This window comes from Cupressus sempervirens, chromosome 4 (assembly GCF_028749045.1).
Source record: "Cupressus sempervirens isolate cs-2001-9-10 chromosome 4, ASM2874904v1, whole genome shotgun sequence".
Lineage (NCBI taxonomy): Eukaryota > Viridiplantae > Streptophyta > Pinopsida > Cupressales > Cupressaceae > Cupressus > Cupressus sempervirens.
The window spans coordinates 214429438-214453838 of NC_143121.1; the positions used below are offsets into that span (position 1 = coordinate 214429438).

Consider the following 24401-nt stretch of genomic DNA (forward strand, 5'->3'; position numbering starts at 1 on the left):
TCACTATAAGGAAACTCAGGTATGGAAACAGCTTCCTACACTAATCTCATAAGGAAAGTATGGTGCAAATCCTTTTAAAAATCTTCTACACTTATAGATTCAATATCATGTAAACAACATTATTGCAGTCAACCATGCATACAGAAATTAGATAGAGAAAGAACACATAACACAAAGATTTTCCAGTGGGGAAAAACCTTTCGGTAAAACAACCCCACCCCTCCAGAACCTGGACAATGTATTATCTTCAACACAAGATTACAATACACTTGCAATGCAAGTTCAACATCAACAATAGAAGACTCTAGCAGCACCTCAGTACCTGCAAACTTTCATCTATCACACTACTACATTACAACATGCAATACTCATTTTATGAACATCTGAAGACCCAACAAAATGCCCATAATGGAGTTGGGCATTTTTCATGGCTCAACCACCAAGAAACATGCACAATGCCACATGTACATCCAATACCAAGAAAATGGCATCCATCCCTTGAATAGACAATGACACCTTGTCATAGAATCTGCCAAAAATAGTGGTCACAAGAGAAGTGTAAGGGAATCCGTCATACCAACCTATTTTTGGCATATTCTCTTACACACACCAACCACTCATTCTTGAGCGCCCAAATAGGCCTCATGTCATAAGATGCTCTTACACCTGTCATAGCTCATTCCTTAAATAGCTCTTATGCATCATAGGAATCCATCATAACCATTTCAGCCATGATCTCCTTTATACACTTCAAGATGCTGACACATGTTAGTGATCAACATGCCAACTAGACATGTACACTCACATTTACATATTATTTGCAAAACTAAATTTTACAAAACAAATAATAATAAGAATAGGAATTATACAAGGTTGAGACACCTTATTCCTAACATTCTCCCAATTGTCGAACACCTTGTAAGAGCAATCAGGAACATAACAGGAACTAACCGCTATAGGTCGAAAGGCACATAGACTCCGAACACCATCTGAACTTCTCAGTGCCCACTGGTTTCGTTAATGCATCTGCAACATTCTTCACAGTATCGACCTTCTCCAAATTTACCTTTCCATCTTCCACCATATCTCTCACAAAGTGAAACTGCACATCAATGTGCTTCATTCTGGCATGGAAAGTTGGATTCTTCGCAAGGCAAATAGCACTCTGACTGTCACACCAAATAGTAATCTATTCTGCATCAAAACCAACATTAGAACACAATCTCTTAAGCCAAATGGCTTCCTTACAAGCATGAGTAGCACCCATGTACTCAGCTTCTGTAGTGGACAAAGCAACCATAGGTTGTCACTTACTCATCCAACTGATGGCACCACCATACATAGTGAACACATAACCACTGGTGGATCTCCTATGATCAATATCACCTGCCCAATCTGAATCCACAAACCCATGAATACAAACTGAATGTGGAGATATAGAAGAGTTACCATGATAACATATGGAGTAATCAGATGTACCCCTCAAATATCTGAATACTCGCTTAACTGCATCCCAATGTATCCGTCCAGGATTAGCCATAAACCGACTTAGAACTCCCACTACTTGGGCAATGTCTGGTCTAGTACAGACCATAGCATACATAAGACTGCCAACTGCACTAGCATAAGGTACTCTACTCATGTCCTCCACCTCACTAAGAGATTTTGGACAATCATCTACAAATAACTTTGTTCCCACAAAAATAGGAACACATAGTGGTCTACAATCTGCCATGTTGAACCTGTCCAACACAAACTTCACATACTTACTCTGACTCAACCAAATTTTTCTGTTAGACCTGTCTCTACTGATTTCCATACCCAAGATGTACCTAGCTGCCCCAAGATCTTTCATCTCAAACTGTGCTGACAACTGAAATTTAAAATCAGAAATTATACCCTTACCCTTCCCAAACAGCAACATATCATCAACATATAATGCAACAATAAGAAGGCGATCATTTTTAACTCTTAAATAAACACAATGATCTGATTTCGATCTTACAAATCCAATTGACAACACAAAGGCATCAAACTTAACGTACCACATCCTAGGAGATTGCTTCAAACCATATAGATATTTCTTCAATCTGCAAACAAAGGATTCTTTACCTTTAACAATGTAGTGCTCAGGCTGTGACATATAAATCTCTTCCTCCAAATCACCATGAAGGAAAGCTGTCTTCACATCCATCTGTTCTATCTCTAAATCATTTGATGCAGCAAGAGATAAAAAAAATCTAATGGATGTCAACTTTGCAATAGGAGAGAATATTTCACCATAGTCTATTCCCTCTACCTGTGAATACCCCTTTGCAACCAATCTAGCTTTGTACCTTTCAACACTGCCATCTGCACAGAATTTCTTCTTGAACACCCATTTACAGCCAATAGGTTTTCTCCCTTTAGGCAAAGGTACAAGGTCCCATGTTTTGTTTTTCTCTAATGAAGCCATCTCATCATCCATAGCCTCAATCTAGGAACCTGCATCTTCCATGCCCAAAGCCTCTTTCACAGATCTAGGCTCATCAGTGTTAGTAATCAAAGAAAAAGCACAACTAGAATCTAACATAGAATAACCAAACCTTTCTGGTTGCTTTCTTTCTCTCATGGATCTCCTCAAGGGCTGAGGTTGAGGTTGTTCTTCCTCTTCTTCTGAACTATCAAAGATGCTAGAGCTCTCCTCATCATTAGACCCAACATGGTCTCTCTGTTCAGTCTTCTCAAGGGTAGGAGGCAACTGAACAACATCTTTTTTCTTTTCTTTTTCATCTGGTTGTAGCACAATAGGAGAAGATGTTAGCTTTCTAAAAATAACATTTCTTCTATACAACACCTTACTAGTCACAAGATCCCAAAGCTTGTATCCTTTCACACTAGCATTGTACGCGATGAAAATACATTTAACAGATTTGTGTTCCAACTTAGATCGTTTCTCCTTTGGAACATATGCATAAGCTTCACAACCAAAAACACGAAGATTTCTAATTGAAGGCTTCTTACTAGACCACACCTCCATGGGTGTCTTACCAAAAAGAGCTGATGTAGGAGATCTCTTAACTAGATAGCAAGCAATGGCAACAGCTTCGGCCCAAAACCTTAGTTCTAAACCAACTCCACTAAGCATACTCCTAGCCTTCTCCATCAGTGTCCTATTCATTCTCTCTGCAACTCCATTTTGCTCTGAGGTATAAGGAGTTGTCGTATGCCTCATGATACCTTGTTCTTTACAGAACTGTTCAAACTTTGCTGAGCAAAACTCACCACCGTTGTCAGTTCTCACACACTTAATATTCTTACTAGTCTAATTCTCTACAAGGGCTTTAAATTCCTTGAATCAACTAAAGACTTGTATCTTACTTTTAAGGAAATAAATCCATGTCCTTCTACTACAATCATCCATGAAAGATACAAAAAATACAGACTTGGAGATCGAAGGAACTTTACAGGACCAAATACATCAGAATGAATAAAATCCAAAACATCAGAAGATTTGTGAGAACTAGAGTAAAACTGAACATGATTTTGTTTACCATATACACAGTGTTCACAGAAGTCAAACTTGAGATTGCAATCATTTAACCCCTCAACAAGATTTTTCTTTTTCAGGGTTCTGAGACCCTTCTCACCAATGTGGCCAAGTCTCATATGCCACGACATTGTCTTTTCTGTAGGAAGCTTTCCTTCCAAAGTGTTTGCATTGCCATCGGAACCAATAACCATAGAATTCTTCACTGCTCGTTCAGATGGTGAGGATGAAGAACTGTTACATAGAGGAATACATGCATCTAGCTGAAACAAAGTACCTCTCCTAGTACCCTTAGCAAGCACCATTGATCCTCTAATCATCTTACATCCTTCTTTCGAAAAAACAACTTGCACACCTACATCATTCAGCATACTTATAGATAATAGGTTTTGTGCCAAACCTGGAATGTGCATAGCTCCATTGATTCCCTTTACTCGTCCATCAGGAAATTTGATAGTGACCCTTCCCCGTCCAACTGTCTTTAGGTGAGAATCATCACCCAAGTACACCTTTCCACCATCGAACTCTTCATATCTTGAGAACTAGTTTCGATGAGAGGTCATGTGAAAAGATGCACCCGAGTCAACCAACCACACATCATCAGATGCATGGGCTGCCAAAGCTACGATGAATGCATCGCCATCTTCTTGAGATTTTTCAGAACTAGAATCTGAGGCTTTCTTCTTCTTCTTAGGCTCTTTACAGTCTTTACGAAAGTGCCCAGTCTTTTCATAGTTCCAACATTTTTCCTTGGACTTATTGGAAGTCTTTGACTTCCCATGGGATTTGGATCTACCAGTATTGTCAGACTTATTGTCATTTTTCTTTCCTCTTTCTGTGGATCTCCCACGAATAGCAAGGGCTTCTTTTTTTGAAACGGAAGCCTTTCTCTACATCTCCTCTAATAGCAGTGAAGACACCACATCATCCATTTTGAAGGTGACTAATGTGCTTTCGAGAGCCATCACAAGATGGTCCCATGAATCTAGTAAAGAACACAAAAGTGTGTAGCAACGATCCTCCTCCTCTAACTTGACACCAACAGATGTCAACTGTGCAGCCAACAAATTAAATGCATTTAAATGATCCGTTAAGGATCCACCTTCCTCCATTCGCAGAGAATACAACTTCTTCCTCAGGAACAATTTGTTCACTAGAGATTTGGCCTAATACATGGCCCCAAGTCTCTCCCACAAACTATATGCGGTTTTCTCATCTAGAACATTCAGAAGGACTGCATCAGTTAAACAGAGTCTTATGAGACCCTTAGCTTTACGATCTTTGATATCCCAATCTACTTGAGCTATAGTTGCTGGTCTTCTAGCACTTGTAGTTGCTTCCCATAGGTCATGATCTTCCAACATGTCTTCCATCTTGAGTTTCCACAACTCAAAATTAGTGCCATTAAATTTCTCCACCTCCATTCTTCCATATGATGAACTCACCATCTTAATCTACAAATAAGATTCAGGATGCTCTAAACAAGACTCCCACTCAACTTGAAATTAGCTCAAAAAACCCTACCCAACAACTAGGATCAAAAGTTGATCAAGCTCTGATACCACTTGTAAGGAAACTCAGGTGCATAAACAACTTCTTACACTAATCTAATAAGGAAAGTATAGTGCAAATCCTTTTAAAAATCTTCTACACTTACAGATTCAATATCATGTAAACAACATTATTGCAGCCAACCATGAATATAGAAATTAGATAGAGAAAGAACACATAACACAAAGATTTGCCGGTGGGAAAAAACCTTTTGGTAAAACAACCGCACCCCTCTAGAACCTGCACAATGTATTATCTTCAACACAAGATTACAATACACTTGCAATGCAAGTTCAACATCAACAATAGAAGACTCCAGCAGCACCTTAGTACCTGCAAACTTTCATCTATCACACTATTGCATTACAACATGCAATACTCATTTTATGAACATCTTAAGACCCAACAAAATGCCCATAATGGAGTTGGGCATTTTTCATGGCTCAACCACCAAGAAACATGCACAATGCCACATGTACATCCAATACCAAGAAAAGGGCATCCGTCTCTTGAATAAACAATGACAGCTTGTCATAGAATCCACCAAAAATAGCGGTTACAAGAGAAGTGTAAGGGAATCCGTCATACCAACCTATTTTTGCATATTCGGTTACACACACCAACCACTCATTCTTGGGCACCCAAATAGGCCTCATTTCATAAGATGCTCTTACACCTATCATAGCTCATTCCTTAAAAAGCTCTTACGCGTCATAGGAATTCGTCATAACCATTTCAACCACGATCTCCTTTACACACTTCAAGATGCCGACACATGTAAGTGATCAACATGCCAACTAGACATGTACACTCACATTTACATATTAATTGCAAAAATACATTTTACAAAACAAATAATAATAAGAATAGGAATTATACAAGGTTGAGACACCTTATTCCTAACAATCACATGTATCTGTAGTTGTCAAAACTCCATAGCTGAAATAGAACCCACAACAAGTGTCAACCCATCCAACTATCCATACCTCCAAAGGTATACCAAGTGAATCTCACATCATCAACATATTCAATTCATAACCTACAATCACAAGCCTTAAGAGAAATACCTACCACATATATACCAATAAGCTCCCACTATAAAAGATAATGCCAAATCTATAACAAATCCACTCACAACATCTCAAAGAAGCGAATCCATTTAGTATAAAGGATATCCAAAACATGTAAACCAATAATCTACAAGAATAACTCTCATAATAAGTATCCAACACTCTCCCAAGTTCCCCACAACCAACAAAGGAAAGAGATAAAAGAGTAATCATGTCATCTCTCACATGACACACATGATCACAAACTAGTGATCACAATCTCTAACCAATCTTAAATCCAATATAGGTGAAACCAAACATCCAAGAAGATAACTAAGACCAAGGAGAAACCATGTTAATGATAACTTGTATCAAGTCCTTCTATACACACTTATAGATGTAAACTGTGCAAGCAATATCTCCTCCATAAAACCCTAAATTAGAAGCCACAATAACACCCAAACTCTACCATAACTAATCATGGATAAAATCCTCTCGAAAGAAGATCAAACTCATAAACCATTCTTAAACCAAGTAATAACCGTTCCTAATCTAAGAAATATGCCCAATATAAAACCATCTCCCAAACTCTACCAACATAACAACATATGCACATGGAGATAACCAATGCTAAACCATCTCTTAAACGATCCCTCTAGATCTAACTCATAAATCATAGCTCAAGATCCATATCAATGAAAGAAAAGCATAAACATAATACATATGAGAGAAACAATGGGTTGTACCTCTCAAGTAGTAACTATCAAGTAGACCAAGAGTGGAGAATCAAAATTCTCATAAAGATATCCAAATCTCCAACCAACACTAATACAAGAATAATCTCCTCTCAAGTCCATATTAAGTGAATGCCTTAGGGACTTCATGTTGAAACCATCAACCATCTCAAAAAATACATCTCTAATCTTAAGAAAACTCAGCATCACCACCATCTCTAAGTATCCATGAGCATCTGTAACCAATCAATCCATGTCAAATCCAAATGCAACATAGTAATATCATGAAGTATCAAACAAATGATCAATGTACTCAATACCAAGAAACTAAACCAAGATCAATGTCAAAGTTCCAACCATGGCCTCATGAACATAAGTATGACAACATGATCTAATCATCTCAACCAAAGAGATAACATGTTCCATATGAACATACTATAACATGCCAAAAATCTAAACGTGTATACCATGACATAATAATAAAACCATCCTCAAATGAAGGATAACATGTCAAATGAAAGCATAAACCACACCTTTACCAAGAACACCATGAGTCCTCAAGATGCAACCATCTCCTCACACCATGAAGAAAAAACATCTCCACATACTATGAAGAACCATCTCCGCATGTCATAAAGATAACCAAGAACCCCTTGAGTCCTCAAGATCTAACCATGTTCACACACCATGAAGATAACAAGTGCTCCATCCAAATGTCAAAGATGCTTCTCTGGGAACATGATCTAAAACCTCCAGCATTTACAAATACTCAATAAATATATCAATTCCAAAAATTCCCACTCAATTGTGTTACTGAGTCACCCATGGCATCATAAAATTCATCTCCTATATGAATATCCCCTAGGTATACACACACACAACCAAAGTATCAATACCAAGTGAAACCAAGATCTTGAACCCAAGAAGATACAAACTAAACCAAGAACTAATTCAGCACTGCCGCCTCATTACTATCACAAGATTCCAGTAAAATGTGTATCTAGGTTATCCATAACATCATGATGAAAAAATTATCTTCTAACCATGAAAATTAACTAAGGAATCAAACCATCAAATAACTCAAAGTGCACATCATGAGATCTGAATAACCATGATCCTCAACCAAGAATATATACCACCATAGCCAAATTAGAAATCCAAATGAATGAGCACTAATAAAGTACCTATATATCTAATCATTCCATGCCAAAATCTATGGGATAATGATCACAACCATGAACTGAGAAACTAACTCTTAATGTGTCCAACCTGTAAACATAAAATAGTCAACCACAATCCTCCACCACAAACTATTAACAACATCTCATCCCTTGTACATAAAGAAAAATTAGCAAATCATGTGGCTTAAGGCATAGTCATCCAAAATCTAAGCCACCAAACAGAATATGCATCAATAATGAAAGATCAATGGGTAAAGACAACCAATAAGCAAGCCATAAATGTAACTTGTAAGTATAGACCACTTACAACACTACACAACTTGTAGACCCAACAATTCATCATTCATATCCAAATAAGACACTAATAATCATATCACCATGATACCAATCTAAACATATAAGCTGAGTATACAATGACATTGAATCTCCAAATCTCTGAAACATACAATATCATTAACTCACAATGTTACCATTGTCAATATATCATTAAATAAATTATACAAAACCTACACAAAATTTTAACTAATGTATAGGGCTCTCCAAAATCTTTCTGTTGACTTCTCGAAGTCAAAAGTCTGAGTTTGTGTGCTCAAGTTATGCCCAAAACTATGCTCTAAATAAATAAAGTCTAACTTTTGGCCTCTTAAAACCTTAAAAAAAGTCAAAATCATCGAATCAAACCTACACCAAGTTGTAGCACTCTAAATTTTCTTTCCAATGACTATAAGAAGTCCAAAATTTGATATCTTGAGAGAAAGGTATGTCCATTTTACTAAGAGACTCTTTTTACCATTTTCACTTCGATTTTTTTGTGACAAAAATTTTGATGGGGTTAAATTTGACAGCTATCATGGGCTAAAACTTTTTTTTTCATTTTCTATCAACATGCCCAAGCTGGGGCATATTATATGAATTTTTTTTTATGGAAACATTGACCTAGATCCAATGGTGAGGTCTATATTTTTCTAGGAGGTCATTTCTACAAGCTCCCCCCCATAAAACCCGAATTTAAATGAAACATCCGAAAAATCTTTTGATCGAAAATTTCACATGCTCAAAATATACCAACATCTCATCATAACAACAAAATCAAAACCCCTTGATCTACAATAATGAACCTTTAAAAACTATATATATTTTCATTTCTTTTATCCTCTCATGCATTCCCATGGATCCAATCTAGAGTTACAACAACAACATTATAGCTCTGATACAAATTGTAAGGAAAATTGCAACAAAAAATATAACCACTTCAACATAACCCATAATAGATCTAAAATAAATATGTAATTCAAATCCACATGCAAGAGAATAGACAACATACCCACAAAAATGTGACACAGGATATAACCTGAGAAAGCCTCATTGAGTGAAAAAAAAAACCAACTTCTAGAAGCATCCATCACCATGTATTATTTTTAAAAAATACCATTGTAATACAACTATGGAAGCCTTCAAATCCATAGTCACAACCAAGTAATCCATATGAAAAGGAAAGAGTCCACACATCCCACACCATGCTTCCAACCTTCATAAATGCTCCCTTAGCTAACCTATCAAGCGTTATCATGCTCCTTATCATGCTCAACTCTTACCGTTTTACCTTTTTTCTTTGTCTTAACTCTACAACTACCCTTGTGGAAGCTTATATATTAGCAAGTCCCAAAAGATTATCAACTGGCATTACATAAACCATGTGCCACCTAACCCATTGACCCCACATTTAATATTGGACATTTAATTCTTTTTTCCTAACATTAAATAATTACATCAAATATTATCACAATGTTACAATACAAATCATCAAGTATATTCCATGGGAATATTTCTATGGTGCACATCCATCAAGGTGCTCCTACATACAACATTGCATAATAAAATAAATAATATAATATAACAATATTATGCAATGTGTGCAACACCCATTATCTCAACATTAAAATCCCTCATGCATATAATTTTATATATACTACAATTAACCATACTTAAAGAGGCATCCTCATAGACAAATAATCTTCCCCCCAAGTATTAGCATCATAAAAATTAAACAAAACCTATTTACTAATCTTATCATAAAATGCCACTATCAAGAAACAAAGATGGATTGGGATCTCCTTACCATCAAGCTTTTTCAAGATTCCACATAGTTGCAATCTCCGTTGAGGCATCTATTGCTTCACTATAAGAATACTTAGCACCTAGCCATATATATCTCATCGTTGTGTCAAAATTATTCTTATTCATCTTACCTTCTTGTATGACTTGTGGTAAAAAAACATTTTGCTCAAAGAAAAATAATTTTTGAGGGATATTGTGGCCCCTCATGTTCTAGGTAATGAATTCTATTTTTCACCTTTTTGGACATCCTCCAAGGTTTATTTCTTTTAATGAAAAATCTCATGGGACATCACCTTTGTCCTTATCATCCTTGCCATTGGTCTACTAGTTTTCATCTTTGAGCCAACATTAGCCTTCAATAGTCCATAGGTTTTCTTTGTAGGTCACTTCAATCCCTCCTCACCCCCACCAAGTAAAGAGGTAGAAACCTTCGCATGTGCTTGGTCATAGAATGGTAAGTATACCATTAGGGTACCCTTTAGGGAGGGGCAATTCAACCATTATGGAGACAACAAAGGCTAGTTCTCTATGTTTACAAACCCAATCTGAGTAGGGGAGGCATTTGTCTTTAATGAATCCCACCTACCCACCAAATGGGTCATCTTTGCATTCCCTTTAGATGTCCTAGTCTCATCCTTGCAAACCTCAAAGGCCAATGCAACATCCCCCATAATTGAGGGGATCTTTTGATCTTTATGATGACCATTGGAATCCTCCATCTACTTGGGTTTCTTAACAGAGGAGACCAACTTTTCACTATTCTTCGTAAGAAGGTAATCCTTAAGATCCTTTTCCTAGTCCTTCATCACTCCCAATAGAAGAAAAATATATTTTGGGGCCTCTCTAGAGAAGAATCCAAGGTAACAGTTCTGATGAATACTCTTATTAGCTAAGGAAATTTTCTCTTTGACATTCTCCTCCTAGTTAAAACTAGGTTTACACTCAGTAATCATATTCCTATACTTCATGCACTTTTATTAGTACAAATCCAAATCGTCATAGATGAGAGCTTGTTTCCAGGTGCACCATTTAAATTAAAATCAAATGTTGTTGGGGAGGGGTTTGTTTACAACCACATTGACACTAAACCCAACAAACCCAAGTTAGGATTTGAAAAGGGTTACAACATCCTCCTTAATGTTGTTTCCAAAGGAGTCTCCAATCCATCTAAAGACTCTCTCATCCTAATACTCTAAGGGTAGACTAGGAAGCCTGACCCTAACTTGGCCATTCTATAAAGATCAACACTGGGCTCAAAACATAGCTTCCATTTGGCAAAAACCAAAGAATGCTTTCAAAACTTCCATGTTCCTACCAAAACATGTTTATAGTTATCCTCCATCGAAATTTTAAACAAGAAGAGGTACCCACCATAAAACCCACCTCTACCAGTCCTTAGTGTTTCCACTTAGTTGAAACTCATCTCCTAACCGTATAAATGGTTGGTCTAAATGACAAAATATTTGCAACAAAATTGAGAGAAAAATCTTGTGAGATATTTTTAACCACTAAATACAATAGGAGGATCTCTAGTCCATTATTCGCATATAAAAAAATTGGCATATCCCCAGATAGGGATCCATGATCAGAGTGACCCACCAGCACACTTTTTTGTTATGGTTGTGGAATTGCAACATTCTAATCCTTCCATAGGCTTTCCTAGGAACAAGAAGCATGGAGAAAATCCAAGTCATTAGGAATCCATGTTTTAATTTCAGAAGTCAATTGTGTATCTAAACTAGAGAGTCTCACAAATATAGGGAGGTCCCCATTAGTAGAGATTACAAGAAGTAGATCTTGACAAAATTGTTATAGATCTAGAGGGGACAGTTCCTCCTAGACGAAAACCACCATGAGTGAACGTCAACACCAAAGTTGTAGAAGTTGTATATATGATTATCAGAGATATCCTCTCTGATGATCTCTAAAGTTGTTATTTTATTTTTTGTTATATCTAAACAACACATGTAATGATAACCACATGATACATTATAAGTTTCAAGCAACCGTAGAACCAAAAGAAGTAGACATAGCAAACAAATAACCAACATAAAAGATCTAGCTTTCATAAACTTTGGCAACCTTTAGAAATTATTGTTGATGGTCTCTATATTGTGATTTTTTTGGATAATTCAGAATATTGTGATCATCTCTTCCCCATGATATATCTCTTAATTTTTTTAAAAGCTTTATTTAATATCAATTCTAATATTAGCCTGACATATATAAGTTTAAAGGAAATGGTAGATTAGTTTTAAATCTAACTTATCCACAATACCATTGCTTCGAGCCAAAATCCATATTAGGGACAGATCGGCAGATTTTGCAACAAGCCAAAATCCATATTAGGGACAGATCGGCAGATTTTTCAATGTTAAAATATCTTAAATGATGAAACGAACGGCAACTATGAAGGCTGTTCAAGTTAATCTATGCGCATGGGAATGGACATCTGTTAAAAATTCATTAATAACAATATTAATGGTATTTTGTACTATTTTGATCAAGAAGAAAGGGATGTAAAGAATTCATACACTTATGTACGTGCCGTTGACTGGAGTCGCCGTCCAATTGACCAGTATTGGCACCTCTATTGATAAGCTCCCATGCCAATGCGTTGTACCCCAGTTTAACCGCGCTAAGTAACAATTCGTTTGAGCTCTTCTCAGCGAGGTCTCTTTGTCCCTTGAGAAAACATTGAAGTTCTGGTGACAATTCTGCACTTTGCTCTTCTGTACCCATACCAGTGGCCGACGCCCGCAACAAAAGCAACCTCTCTTCATCAGATGCGCAATGTTGCAGCAGTACTTCAGCAATATCTTTTGCCCTTTTTGGGTCTGGTATTTGCAGCAATATCTAAGAGAGGCCTCGATCCCATTGTCAAAAGGTGCATCACGGCTTCCTTGTGACCTCCACTTGCTGCTTCGTGAAGCGCCGTTTGCCCAAACAAGTCTGCCTGACGAACATATTATTCGGATCTTACTCCTGCTATGCCTATTAGAGCTCCGATAAAACGTGTATCACCGTTGGCAGCTGCTTTATGCAACGGCGTCTTACCCTTGCCGTCCTGCGAAGCAACTAAACTCTTCATCTCCTCTATTTGCAGCAAACTCTTTACTTTGTCTATTTTATTGCTGCTTACAACCAAGTGCAGTATATTTTCACCTTTTCGATCCTTTTCACTGGCTTCCAACCCGCACTCACTCATTAGAAAACGGCAAAGGTCGATGTAGCCATGAACAGCGGCAAGATGAAGACCCGTCCTCCCGTATTTATCAGGAGCTTTTAACAACTCTTTTCCATACTCAAAATTGCTTAAAAGCGATTTTGCATCACGCTTTGCATGTCTTTCATTGTGAGGCTGATCAGCAGCGTAGTGCAATACCGTTCTACCCTGATTAAAGGTCTCCTTCAGGCTCTCTGACAAACGATCTAACTCCTTCTGACGCTCGCCTTGGTCCTGAAATTCCTTTGTAATACTACATAAAACGAAGCACATGACTTCAGTAATTTTATCGTCACAGGAGAGCAACAGAGCTGCTTTTATTCCATCACTGTTCAACTCTAATCCAGAAAGGATTTCTTCTTCAAATGTACCCATCTGCAGAATGTTATTTCAGAATTAGCCCAGCTCAATTCTTCAAGCTGAAAATATATATAAACAATAAAGCCATATAACTTAAATATGGAACAACCAACTTACGGGATGGTCTTGATCGTTGTGTTCTTACTAGCAGCATGTGTCCCATTTCCAGGCTTGTACTCGTTCATAACAGTATATCGATAGCCAGGGCCATCCACCCATCCATCCAAAAGGCGTGCAATATCCCACGACTCCAGGATTTTCTGTTGCTTAATCATTTCCATGTTCCTTCTCACTTCATCCACAGAGGCCAAACGCCACTGACGCCATTTGCCTGACGAAAATAACTTCGGATTTCTTTCGCACTTTCTGAATTCCATGGGGAAAAATATGGGAAATCTCAAAGAAATGCACAAATCAGTCAAGGGCTTTGTTGAATATCATTACTTGGAAGAATTCGTAGACAGGAATGGAGCCCATAGCAGGCGGGTAATTTGAAAGTTAAACCTCTAAACATAACATAGGGCCCCACAGTTTGGAATGCAATAGATCCAACCTCTTCCAAACAAGCCCATTCTTCGAGACACTTAATCAATGAACGCAACGAAAATCGACCTTTCTGTATTTATTAAATAAATTTAAAAATACGAAATCAAATAATTGGTCAAATCATGAGGAAATACATTGCTGCGTAGGCGACATCTTTTTACAAAATATATAAATATATATTTTTTATGTTTTTAAGTAAAATAAATAAACTTCGTACATGAAATGAGTAAAATTCGTATAGACTGACAGCGGCCAATATCAGAGGGCATTTCACTTGCTGTCAAACGCTGTAGCTGAGGGGACATGCTGTCAAGTCACCATTGAACCAAATGTAGGATAAAGTGGAGGGTGATGCGCGGCAATGCGATAGCCCTTCATTGTGGACAATTCAGATGGTACATCCTGTCCGGTTCACAATTAATGGTAAATAATTAAGTAGGCCATGTACAGTAACGCTAGTTCTCTACACTAAGTTGGGTAATGGTAATGCGGAATAGCGATATAAAGGGTTGATAACTACTTAGGTGAATGATGGAGAAGCCTGAAATGATTTTTTTAAAATTTTCAACTCACACTTTCTTACTTTCTCCCCTCCTTTTGAACACATTTCTTCAATTAATGATGGCCGGTGATAAGGTTACCATCTTGCAACCATTCAATGGAGACGCGTGGATGTATGTGGGTCTTCTAGTGACGTAGGAGTTTACATGTGATGTCATTACATGCAAAGTTCTAGTAAATGATAAGGGGTTCAATAATTGTGATAGTTTTGTGATTTAGATCTTTTTTTAACTAATATCTAAACAAGTCAAAATGTCAACAAATAATAGACACCTCAACAAAAAATATGATGAACACCCAATAACTATTTGTCGTTATACTAATGAATAAACACTTGAAATGTATAGCTGTCAGTACAATAATGTTTATGTTACACAATACAACACAAAAGGATGACATTTTTAGTTTAAACAAGAGACGCAATGCGTCATAGTTCCTGCCTAATGCATAATGGTTGTAGAGGTCTAGATGAATGAGAATAAAGTTAAATAGTTTTAAATTAACATTGTGAATGCATTAATTTTTGCCTAGAAATGCACTTGTGATCTGATAGGATGGCTCATTTTTTTTGTTAAGTTCTCTATTATATTATTATATTTTTGGGCATTTAAGGTAGAGAATAAGAGGACAAAGTCCCCAATATGGCACTAAGTACTTAATATCATACTACGATCAATACATATGCTTTAGACAAATTTGCACCTTCTACATTGATAAGTTAAAATATGTGCAATGAGGAAAGATATCCATACCAATATTTGAATTATAGAACTTGAAGAAGTGATGAAGCATGTGGAGTATCACATTATATGTTTAAGCATGTTGTGTATGCTACTAGAGAACCATAAGTAGTTGGAAAAACTCCCCCAACTATGTATTATTCTCATCTTGATTATCACATGGAACTCACATTATTTATAATCATTAGCACTGGACAAAAACCACAATAGAGATATAGATAGAGATAAATAGAAGTATAGAACAATAACAACATAAACATATATGTAGAGGAAAAAATGATAGATAATATAGAGGAGGAAGAGGAAAAGAGATAAAATAGTAAGATAGAGTGATACCAACATAAGTTGTGTGTGTGAGAAAGAGAGAGAGAAAATTAAATATAATTATTTTTCTTAATAAAACAAATAGTCAAAATAAAATTAAGCAATTTATAATTATGAAATTTTATAAATATATAATTTAATATGTATATTTGTAAATAATAAATAGATGTAATACACATACATTTGATGTTGAATAAATATGATGTAATAAATAAGAAATAAAGTATAACTATTTAATTTTAATACATAGTTTATAAATAAATAAAAAATTTATATATCTTTTAGAATTGAATTATTTCTTTTTTGTGGTTTTTTTTTAATATGTTTTTTTATATAAAATATAATTATTAATTTAATATTAAAATATATATTTGAATTTTAAGTATATTTAAACTAAATGATAAATTGTTTAACTAAAAAATATTAATAATAATAAATGATATAATTGATAAATTGTAACACTTATCAATATACATATTATAAACACTATTATTGAAAATAATTAAAAAATAATATTGTTTAATTTATTTTTATAAAAGTAAAATAATAGTAATAATTTAACTACTTTTATTAAAAAATCAAAATTTTGAAAAAATAAGAAATTCAAATACAAAGATATAACATATTGAAATTATATTAAAAAGACATGTGTGTGTGTGTGTGTGTGTGTGTGTGTGTGTGTTGTGTGTGTTGAAGTATAATTTGAACTTATGCATTATATGAAGTTTTAAGAACAATAACAAATAATAAAAAATAAGCATCAATGTAAAACTAATAATAAATATATTTAAAATAAGAATTAAAAATATTTAATTCTATATTTGAACTTGGTAAAAAAAAATAGATTGTGATAATTAATATTGATTAGACATGTTGTGTGAGGTGGAAGATAAAATGCTTGAAAAAACAAATTTTATCAACTTGTCACAAATGTGGAAAAGATAAAATTGTAATAAATGCATTCATTAATGCATATGATGAAGTTGTTAAAAAATATTTGTATTTTTTGTTGAAGAAACTTAATTTTCTCCCCCACCAAAAATAGCATGGACCAATAGAATGAATTAAAAATGTGATTTATAAAATAATGAAAAATTAAAAAATAATATAAACATTTGAAATTTCATATAATCTTTTAAATTATTTGATTTGATTGGTCAGTGTTAATGTCATATTAGTAGTGACATGAATGCATAAGTATTCCTACCCATAGCAGGAACTAAAAATAATATTGGTGTACATATTTACAAACTCAAAAAATTGGTACAAGAATATAGAGTAGGGGAAACAAATGAATTTCCACCCATGTACGCAATGTCGTCACATTAACCATTACCTTACCCCCCCAATAACCACTCATAAAAACCTTGGTACCTACACACAAGCATGCAAAAACTAATCACCATGAACATCAATAGGTGTTCACTTTTTTTCTTCCTTTTTTAAGTTTTCTAGATTTTTGATTGGTTCATTTGTGGAAAAAGTAATATAATGGCTATTCGGGGATCTTAATGAGGGGTATTGAAGGAATATTTTAAAATGGCACTTTTAGACCACCTTGCACTCTACGAGTTTTGCAAAGAGCTCTGTAAATGTGAGAAAGCCAAAAGGTTAGCTTTAATCTCTTCACTCACCTGCGAAGGTTCACTGGAAAAGGAGGCAAATTTCTATATATGGATTATGAATTGTAGGTGCACGATTAGCTTGAGCAGCTACTTGTTGTGATGTGGAGCCTCATCAGGCTTGGAGCTTTATTCAGCATAGTTTCCCCCAAATTATTTCTACAGGATTTTGGGGGCAGTGCCCCCAAGACAGGGTCAAAGGGCAACACCCCTTGCGAAGTCCTATTAGACGAATTATTCTAGTCCTAATTTTTTAATCGAAAAAAGCTTGTATAAAATGGCTTAGGATCTTGGATTTCATATTGTGTGATGAGATTGGATCTTCTTGCAACGGTATTGAACTGCAAGGGATTGCAGATTGTAATCACCTAGATAAGAATAATATTAAACTTGTGGTTGGTGGACGTAGCCCAAGGATTAGGTGAACCATGTTAAATCCTTGTGTCTTGTGTTCTCTTATGCGAGATTTATTATTTTTTGATATTGGTTATATCTGCATGTAATCGTTATTTTTATTCGTGGTTGGTCCTAACACTACTAGGTTGTTTTCCCTAATTATATTAATGTACTACTAGGTTGTTTTCCGTAATTATATTAATGTACATTTTGTATTACATTGTTATGCAAGCATGCATAGTTATTGGTGTATTATATATTTGGTGAAGTAAAAACTTGCACAATTACTAGTGTAACCAATTTTAAACACTTTCATTTACACATTGGCCCAAAAAAATATGACATCTTCAAAGATTTAAATCAATTTCTTATAGTATTTGCACGAACAACTAATGGTGTAAGACTAGCTAATTGAATTAAATTAAGAAGATGGAAAAATGAAAAATAAAATAAAGAAGCCACCGTATGATTCAATTTTAAAATCTCTAAATTTTCCTTGTTTGGTAGCTGCTAGTTTATTCTCAACAATCTGTGAATTTTCTGCTCTTGTACAAGGTGGTAGACAATCTCTTTTCATTTTGTTTATTATTTTTTATTGTATGCATAGTATATGCTTACATTGTGTTCAATGTGCTTTTTTTTTTCCAATTTTACTACTTTTAATATTGTTAATTGACAAAAGCCTCTACATGTTATTGAAGAAGAATTTGGAGCACGGTTATTATTTTTGGAAAGTCATGAATAGGTTAAAGAATAGTTGTGAGAAGTTAAGTTAGTAGGAAAACATGTTAAGAAGGCATGTAAATATACAAGTCTTATTGGAAAACATAAGGTAGTATCAGTAAAAGCAATAAGGAAAATACTATTGGTAAGTTAAATATCTAACTTTTAGATAAAAAAAGGAAGGAAGAGGGTCCTGAACCCAGATATAACAAAGTAAAGACCATCTCTACTCTAGGCCATAACAACCAAGCAGCAGAGAAGAAAACTCTGACCCAAGTGGCCAAAGTCCCACCCAGAACTTACAAGATCACAAAGTATTCAAAATACATCATGTTCATCAAATAGTTTAAGCCATCAAAACCTAAAGCTAACATAAGTCTAAACTAGAAACTACTAAACTTACAAACCAAAATAAAGGTCTTGCTACCCCAAAAATAGTGGGCATTATAATATATAACAATAAAGTGATACCAACTCAACAACATCGAGAGCATTAAAAATGAAGTTTTTCTTTAAAAACACGATAATAAAACCTAAAACCAACAAAGAAAACAAGGTGCCAAACATAGAAAAGGGCAGCTATGCCTAGTTGATGTGTTCCAAATCTTCGGTGAGGTACTTGATCTCCTCTATTTAGCTCTTCATCTCCTATTTTATTATCCTTTCATTGGTTTGCCTTTCTATGCTAAGATCATTTTGCAATATTTCATTATATTTCCTCAAGCTGATAAGTTCTTGATTTGCACAATTGAGTTGATTTATCAAATCTGCTTGTTGAAGAGATAGGTGATGAATTTCATTGTCCTGTTCTTCTATTTTCTCTTCTTTTTCTATGTCCTTTTGTTCCATATTTTCACACATTCTGACTAATTGAATTTCTTGTTCTCTTTTTAGTTTTCTAACTTCTTCATGCAAAATGAGATTCTTTTCAAGTAGATCTTTAATTGTTGTCTCGGCTTCATCTAAACTTATGTCTTGGAAAATGTCTTCAACTCTCTCTTCTATGTAAATATTTCCATTCATGTGTGTTGCATGTTCTTTCGTTCTTTGCAAAGATTTAAAGAGTTTCTTCTTCACTTTCTTGAATTGTTTCGTGGCTATTTGTAGATCAATCTTTTCATTTTCAATAGCTTTTTCCATTTTGTATACTTTCATTTCCTCTGATCTTTTCTCAAGCTACTAAACTTCTGATGTGACAACTAAGAGTTATGATACTAATTGTTGTAAATACAGAGTAGACTAGATGATTAAGAGGGGAGTGAATCAAGAACCACTAAAACTTTTACTTTAGTTGCCAATTAATCCTTTATAAGATAATATGATCTAATTGCATGCATGAAAAATTGAAAGCAATAAAACATTCATAACATCTGACAAAATACTTGGTAACCCAGAAACCTTCCAAATAGAAAGTAAAACTTGGGTGGGGATGATACCCACAAGCTTTAGTGTTGTAATATAAAGTTGGCCTGTTAAAGCTTACAATTGATCACTTCTAGTGATCTACCCTATTAGGAGAAATAAGTACTAATAGGTACTCCCTGTGAAAGGATTTATATAATACAATAAAATATGCACTTGGTTAGGAGATTCTACATAAGACTCTTAAGTCCATCTTGTTAGAGGATTTGACTGATGCACCTATTAGGATGAAGCAATAGTTGATATCTTCTCTGCAACTCAGTTTGTTGAATGAGATTCCTTTGATGTAGAATGATCACCTTAATGTGATGGATGAGACTCTACTTTTCCTTATACTTCTTATAGCCTTTTATCTTCTACTTCTGATTCATACTTATGCTTCTTCCTTGTTACACACATTTGGATATGACAAGATATCTTACATTTCTATCAATCCAAATAATTACCTTCTAGAGTTGGCTACAATACCATATTCAAGTAACTTCAGCAAGTTGGATGAATGTTGATACTTGGGTTCTAAATACCACTTGGGTGATATACGAACACTCAGCAACACAGTGAACTTGGAAAGCCCTAGAACTCAGTTGACACTAGTGCTCTGTCCACATTGATCACTTGGGAGTAGACATGAACTCAGTTAACATCGATGACTTGTAAAAAATTGCTGAATTTGTAAATACAATAAAGTTTGGTTGACACTGCAACTCGATCAACACTAATTTCCTTCTTCTTTGTTAACATAGTTTATACTATCTTTATGTTCTGCTTAGTTAACATTTCCTTCTACATGATTGTCATTGCAATAGCTCAGTTTACATTGTCTTCTCGATATACTCTAGGATTCTTGATGACAATGTAACCAACAAAATTATTAAGTGTTTTGGCACTAGTAGAAACATGGTTTGAACATAAGGTCAACATCAACACCATATCCTCAAACAAATTAAAATGGAGAAGGATATTCATATGGTAGAATCAAATATGGAAATGGAAGGGGGAAGATGGTGTTGATCTCTAAGCCCAAATTTCCTATTAGTGTCTTGTTGCCCGATTTTCAGTGCATTTCATTTTTCTTTGGGTTGGAGCCATGTCAACGTGTCAATATTTTGAGTCAATTTGTAGAGTACCCCTAAGATGACCCCTCTTCTCACCACCCCTTGTTAGAAAATATGAGGTAGGAAAAGTTACTTAGAGGGGAGGGGTGAATCAGGAACTAATAAAACTTAATCTTATTTGACTAATTAAGCCTCCATTTAATATTCTAATTTAATTGCATGCATGAAAGAAATAATGAAAATAAACATTCATAAAAATTTGACACAAAATATAGTAACTTAGAAACCTTCCAAATAGAAAGTAAAATTGGGGTGGGGATGATACCCACAGGCTGTAGGAGTGTAGTATAAAGTTAACCTGTTAAGGCTTACAATTGATCACTTTTGATGATCCACTCTATTAGGAGCAATAAGGAATGTGAGGTCCACCTTGTAAAAGGATTTACAAAACACACAATGAAATATGCACTTAGTTAGCCCTTAGCAATAAAGTGGAAGGTGATGTGCAACAATGCTATAGCCCCTAATTATGGATAATTTAGATGGTACATCCTGTCCGGTTCACAATTAATGGTAATTAATTAAGTAGGCCATGTACAATAACATTAGTTCCCTACACTAAATTGGGTAATGGTAATGCAGAATAGAAATATAAAGGGTTGATAACTACTTAGGTGAATGATGGAGAAGATGTCACATTATCCATCACATTAACCATTACCTTACCCCCCCCCCCCCCCCCCCCCCACCCACCCCCAAAAAAACCACTCATAAAAACCCTGGTACCTACACACAAACATGCAAAAACTAATCACCATGAACACCAATAGGTGTTCAATTTTTTTCTAGATTGTTGAATGGTCCATTTGTGGAAAAAGTACTATAATGGCTATTGGGGAATCTTAGTGAGGGGTATTGAGTGAATATTTTAAAATGGCACTTTTAGACCACCTTGCACTCTATGAGTTTTGCAAAGAGCTCTGTAAATGTAGGAAAACCAAAAGGTTAGCTCTAATCTCTTCACTCACCTATGGAGGCTCACTGAAAAAGTAATCAAATTTTAATATATGGATTAGGAAGTGTAGGTGCACGAGTTAGCCTGAGCGGCTACTTGTTGTGATGTAGAGCCTAATTAGACTCGGAGCTATATTCAGTGCAGTTTCCCCCAAATTATTTCTACGAGGTTCTCCTAAGACAGGGTCAAGGCTCCTTGCTGGGTCCTATTGGACGAATTATTCTAGCCCTAATTTTGTAATTTTTTTTTTTGTATAAATGACTTAGGGTTACTTGGATGTCATATTGTATGATGAGATTGTAGCTTCTTGCAATGGTATTGAACTATAAGGCATTGCAGATTGCAATCAATGGATAAGAATATTGAACTTGTAGTTGGTGGATGTAGCCCAAGGATTGGGTGAACCATGTTAAATCCTTGTGTTTTGTGTTCTCTTATGTGAGATTTATTATTTTTTGATATTGGTTATATCTGCATGTAGTCGTTATTTCTATTTGTGGTTGGTCCTAACACTATTAGGTTGTTTCCCCTAATTATATTAATGTACATTTCCTATTGCATTCTTATGCACGCATGCATAGTTATTGGTGTGTTATATATTTGACGAAATAAAAACTTGCATAGTTATTGGTGTAACCAATTTTAAAAACTTTCATTTACACATTGGCCCAAAAAATATATGACATCTTCATAGATTTAAATCAACTTCTTATAGTACTTGCATGAACAACTAATGGTCGAAGACTAATTGATTGAATTAAATTAAACGAACGGAAAAATAAAAAAAGAAAGAGAAAATAATACAAACTTAAAATAAAGAAGCCATCATATGATTCAATTTCAAAATCTCTAAAAATTCCTTGTCTGGTAGCTACTAGTTTATTCTCAACAATTTGTGATTTCTCTACTCTTGTACAAGGTGGTAGACAATCTCATTTTTTTGTTTATTCTTTTTTATTGTATGCATAGTATATGCTTACATTGTGTTCAATGTGTTTTATTTTCCAATTTTACTACTGTTAATTGACAAAAGCCTCTACATGTTATTGAAGAAGACTTTGGAGCATAGTTATTATTGTTGGAAAATCATGAATAGGTTAAAGAACAGTTGTGAGAAGTTAAGTCAATAGGTAAACATGTTAAGAAGACATGTAAATAGACAAGTCTTATTGGAAAACATAAGGTTCTATTAGTAAAAGTAATAAGGAAAATACTATTGGTAAATTAAATATCTAAATTTTAGATTGAAAAGGAAGAAAGAGGGTCCTGAACCCAAATATAACAAAGTAAAGACAATCTCTACTCTAGGCCATAACAACCAAGTAGCAGAGAAGAAAACTCTGACCCCAGTGGCTAGAGTCCCACCCAGAACTTACAAAATCACAAATTATTCAAAACATGCCATGTTCATCAAATAGTTTAAGCCATCAAAACCTAAAGCTAACATAAGTCAAAACTAGAAACTACTAAACTTACAAACCAAAATAAAGGTCTTGCTACCCCAACAATAACAGGGATTAAAATAGATAATAATAAAGTGAGACTAGCTCGACAACATTGAGAGCATTAAAAATGAAATTTTTATTTAAAAATACCATAATAAAACCTAAAACCAACAAAGAACCAAAAAGTGCCAAACATAAAAAAGGCCAGCTAGGTCTAGTTGATGTGCTCCAAGTCTTCAGTGAGGTACTTGATCTCCTCTATTTGGTTCTTGATCTCCTCCATCTCCTATTTCATTATCCTTTCATTGGTTTACCTTTCTATGGTAAGATCATTATACAATATTTCATTATATGTCTTCAAGTTGATAAGTTCTTGATTTGCACAATTGAGTTGATTTATCAAATCTGCTTATTGAAGAGATAGGTGATGCATTTCATTGTCCTATTCTTCTATTTTCTCTTCTTTTTCCAGGTCCTTTTGTTCCATATTTTCACACATTTTGACTGATTGAATTTCTTGTTTTCTTCCTAGTTTTCTAACTTCTTCATGCAAAATGAGATTATTTTCAAGTAGATATTTAATTTTTGTATCAGCTTCATCTGAACTTTTGTCTTGGAAAATCTCTTCAACTCTTTCTACTAATGTAAATATTTTCATTCATTTGTGTTGCAAGTTCTTTCCTTCTTTGGAAAGATTTAGAGAGTTGTTCCTTTGTTTTCTTGAATTCTTCCATGGCCATTTGTAGATTTATCTTTTCATTTTCAATAGCTTTCTCCATTTTGTATACTTTCATTGCCTCCAAT

At 34.8% G+C, this 24401-nt stretch overlaps 1 protein-coding gene and 1 long non-coding RNA gene across 2 annotated transcripts; both read right to left on the bottom strand.

The window, feature by feature from the left end:
* Positions 1-6771: 6771 nt before the first annotated feature.
* On the bottom strand, positions 6772-12904 carry LOC149560752 (uncharacterized). The gene is made up of 3 exons (XR_016363720.1): positions 12697-12904; positions 7397-7724; positions 6772-7099 (listed from the first exon to the last, which is right to left on the bottom strand). It is a non-coding gene; the product is annotated as an uncharacterized LOC149560752 (long non-coding RNA).
* Positions 12465-14003, bottom strand: LOC149560753 (uncharacterized). The gene is made up of 2 exons (XM_089824783.1): positions 13866-14003; positions 12465-13763 (listed from the first exon to the last, which is right to left on the bottom strand). The coding sequence occupies exon 2, from the start codon at positions 13761-13763 to the stop codon at positions 13131-13133; it is 633 nt and encodes a 210-aa protein (XP_089680909.1). The 5' UTR covers positions 13866-14003; the 3' UTR covers positions 12465-13130.
* Positions 14004-24401: the final 10398 nt, after the last annotated feature.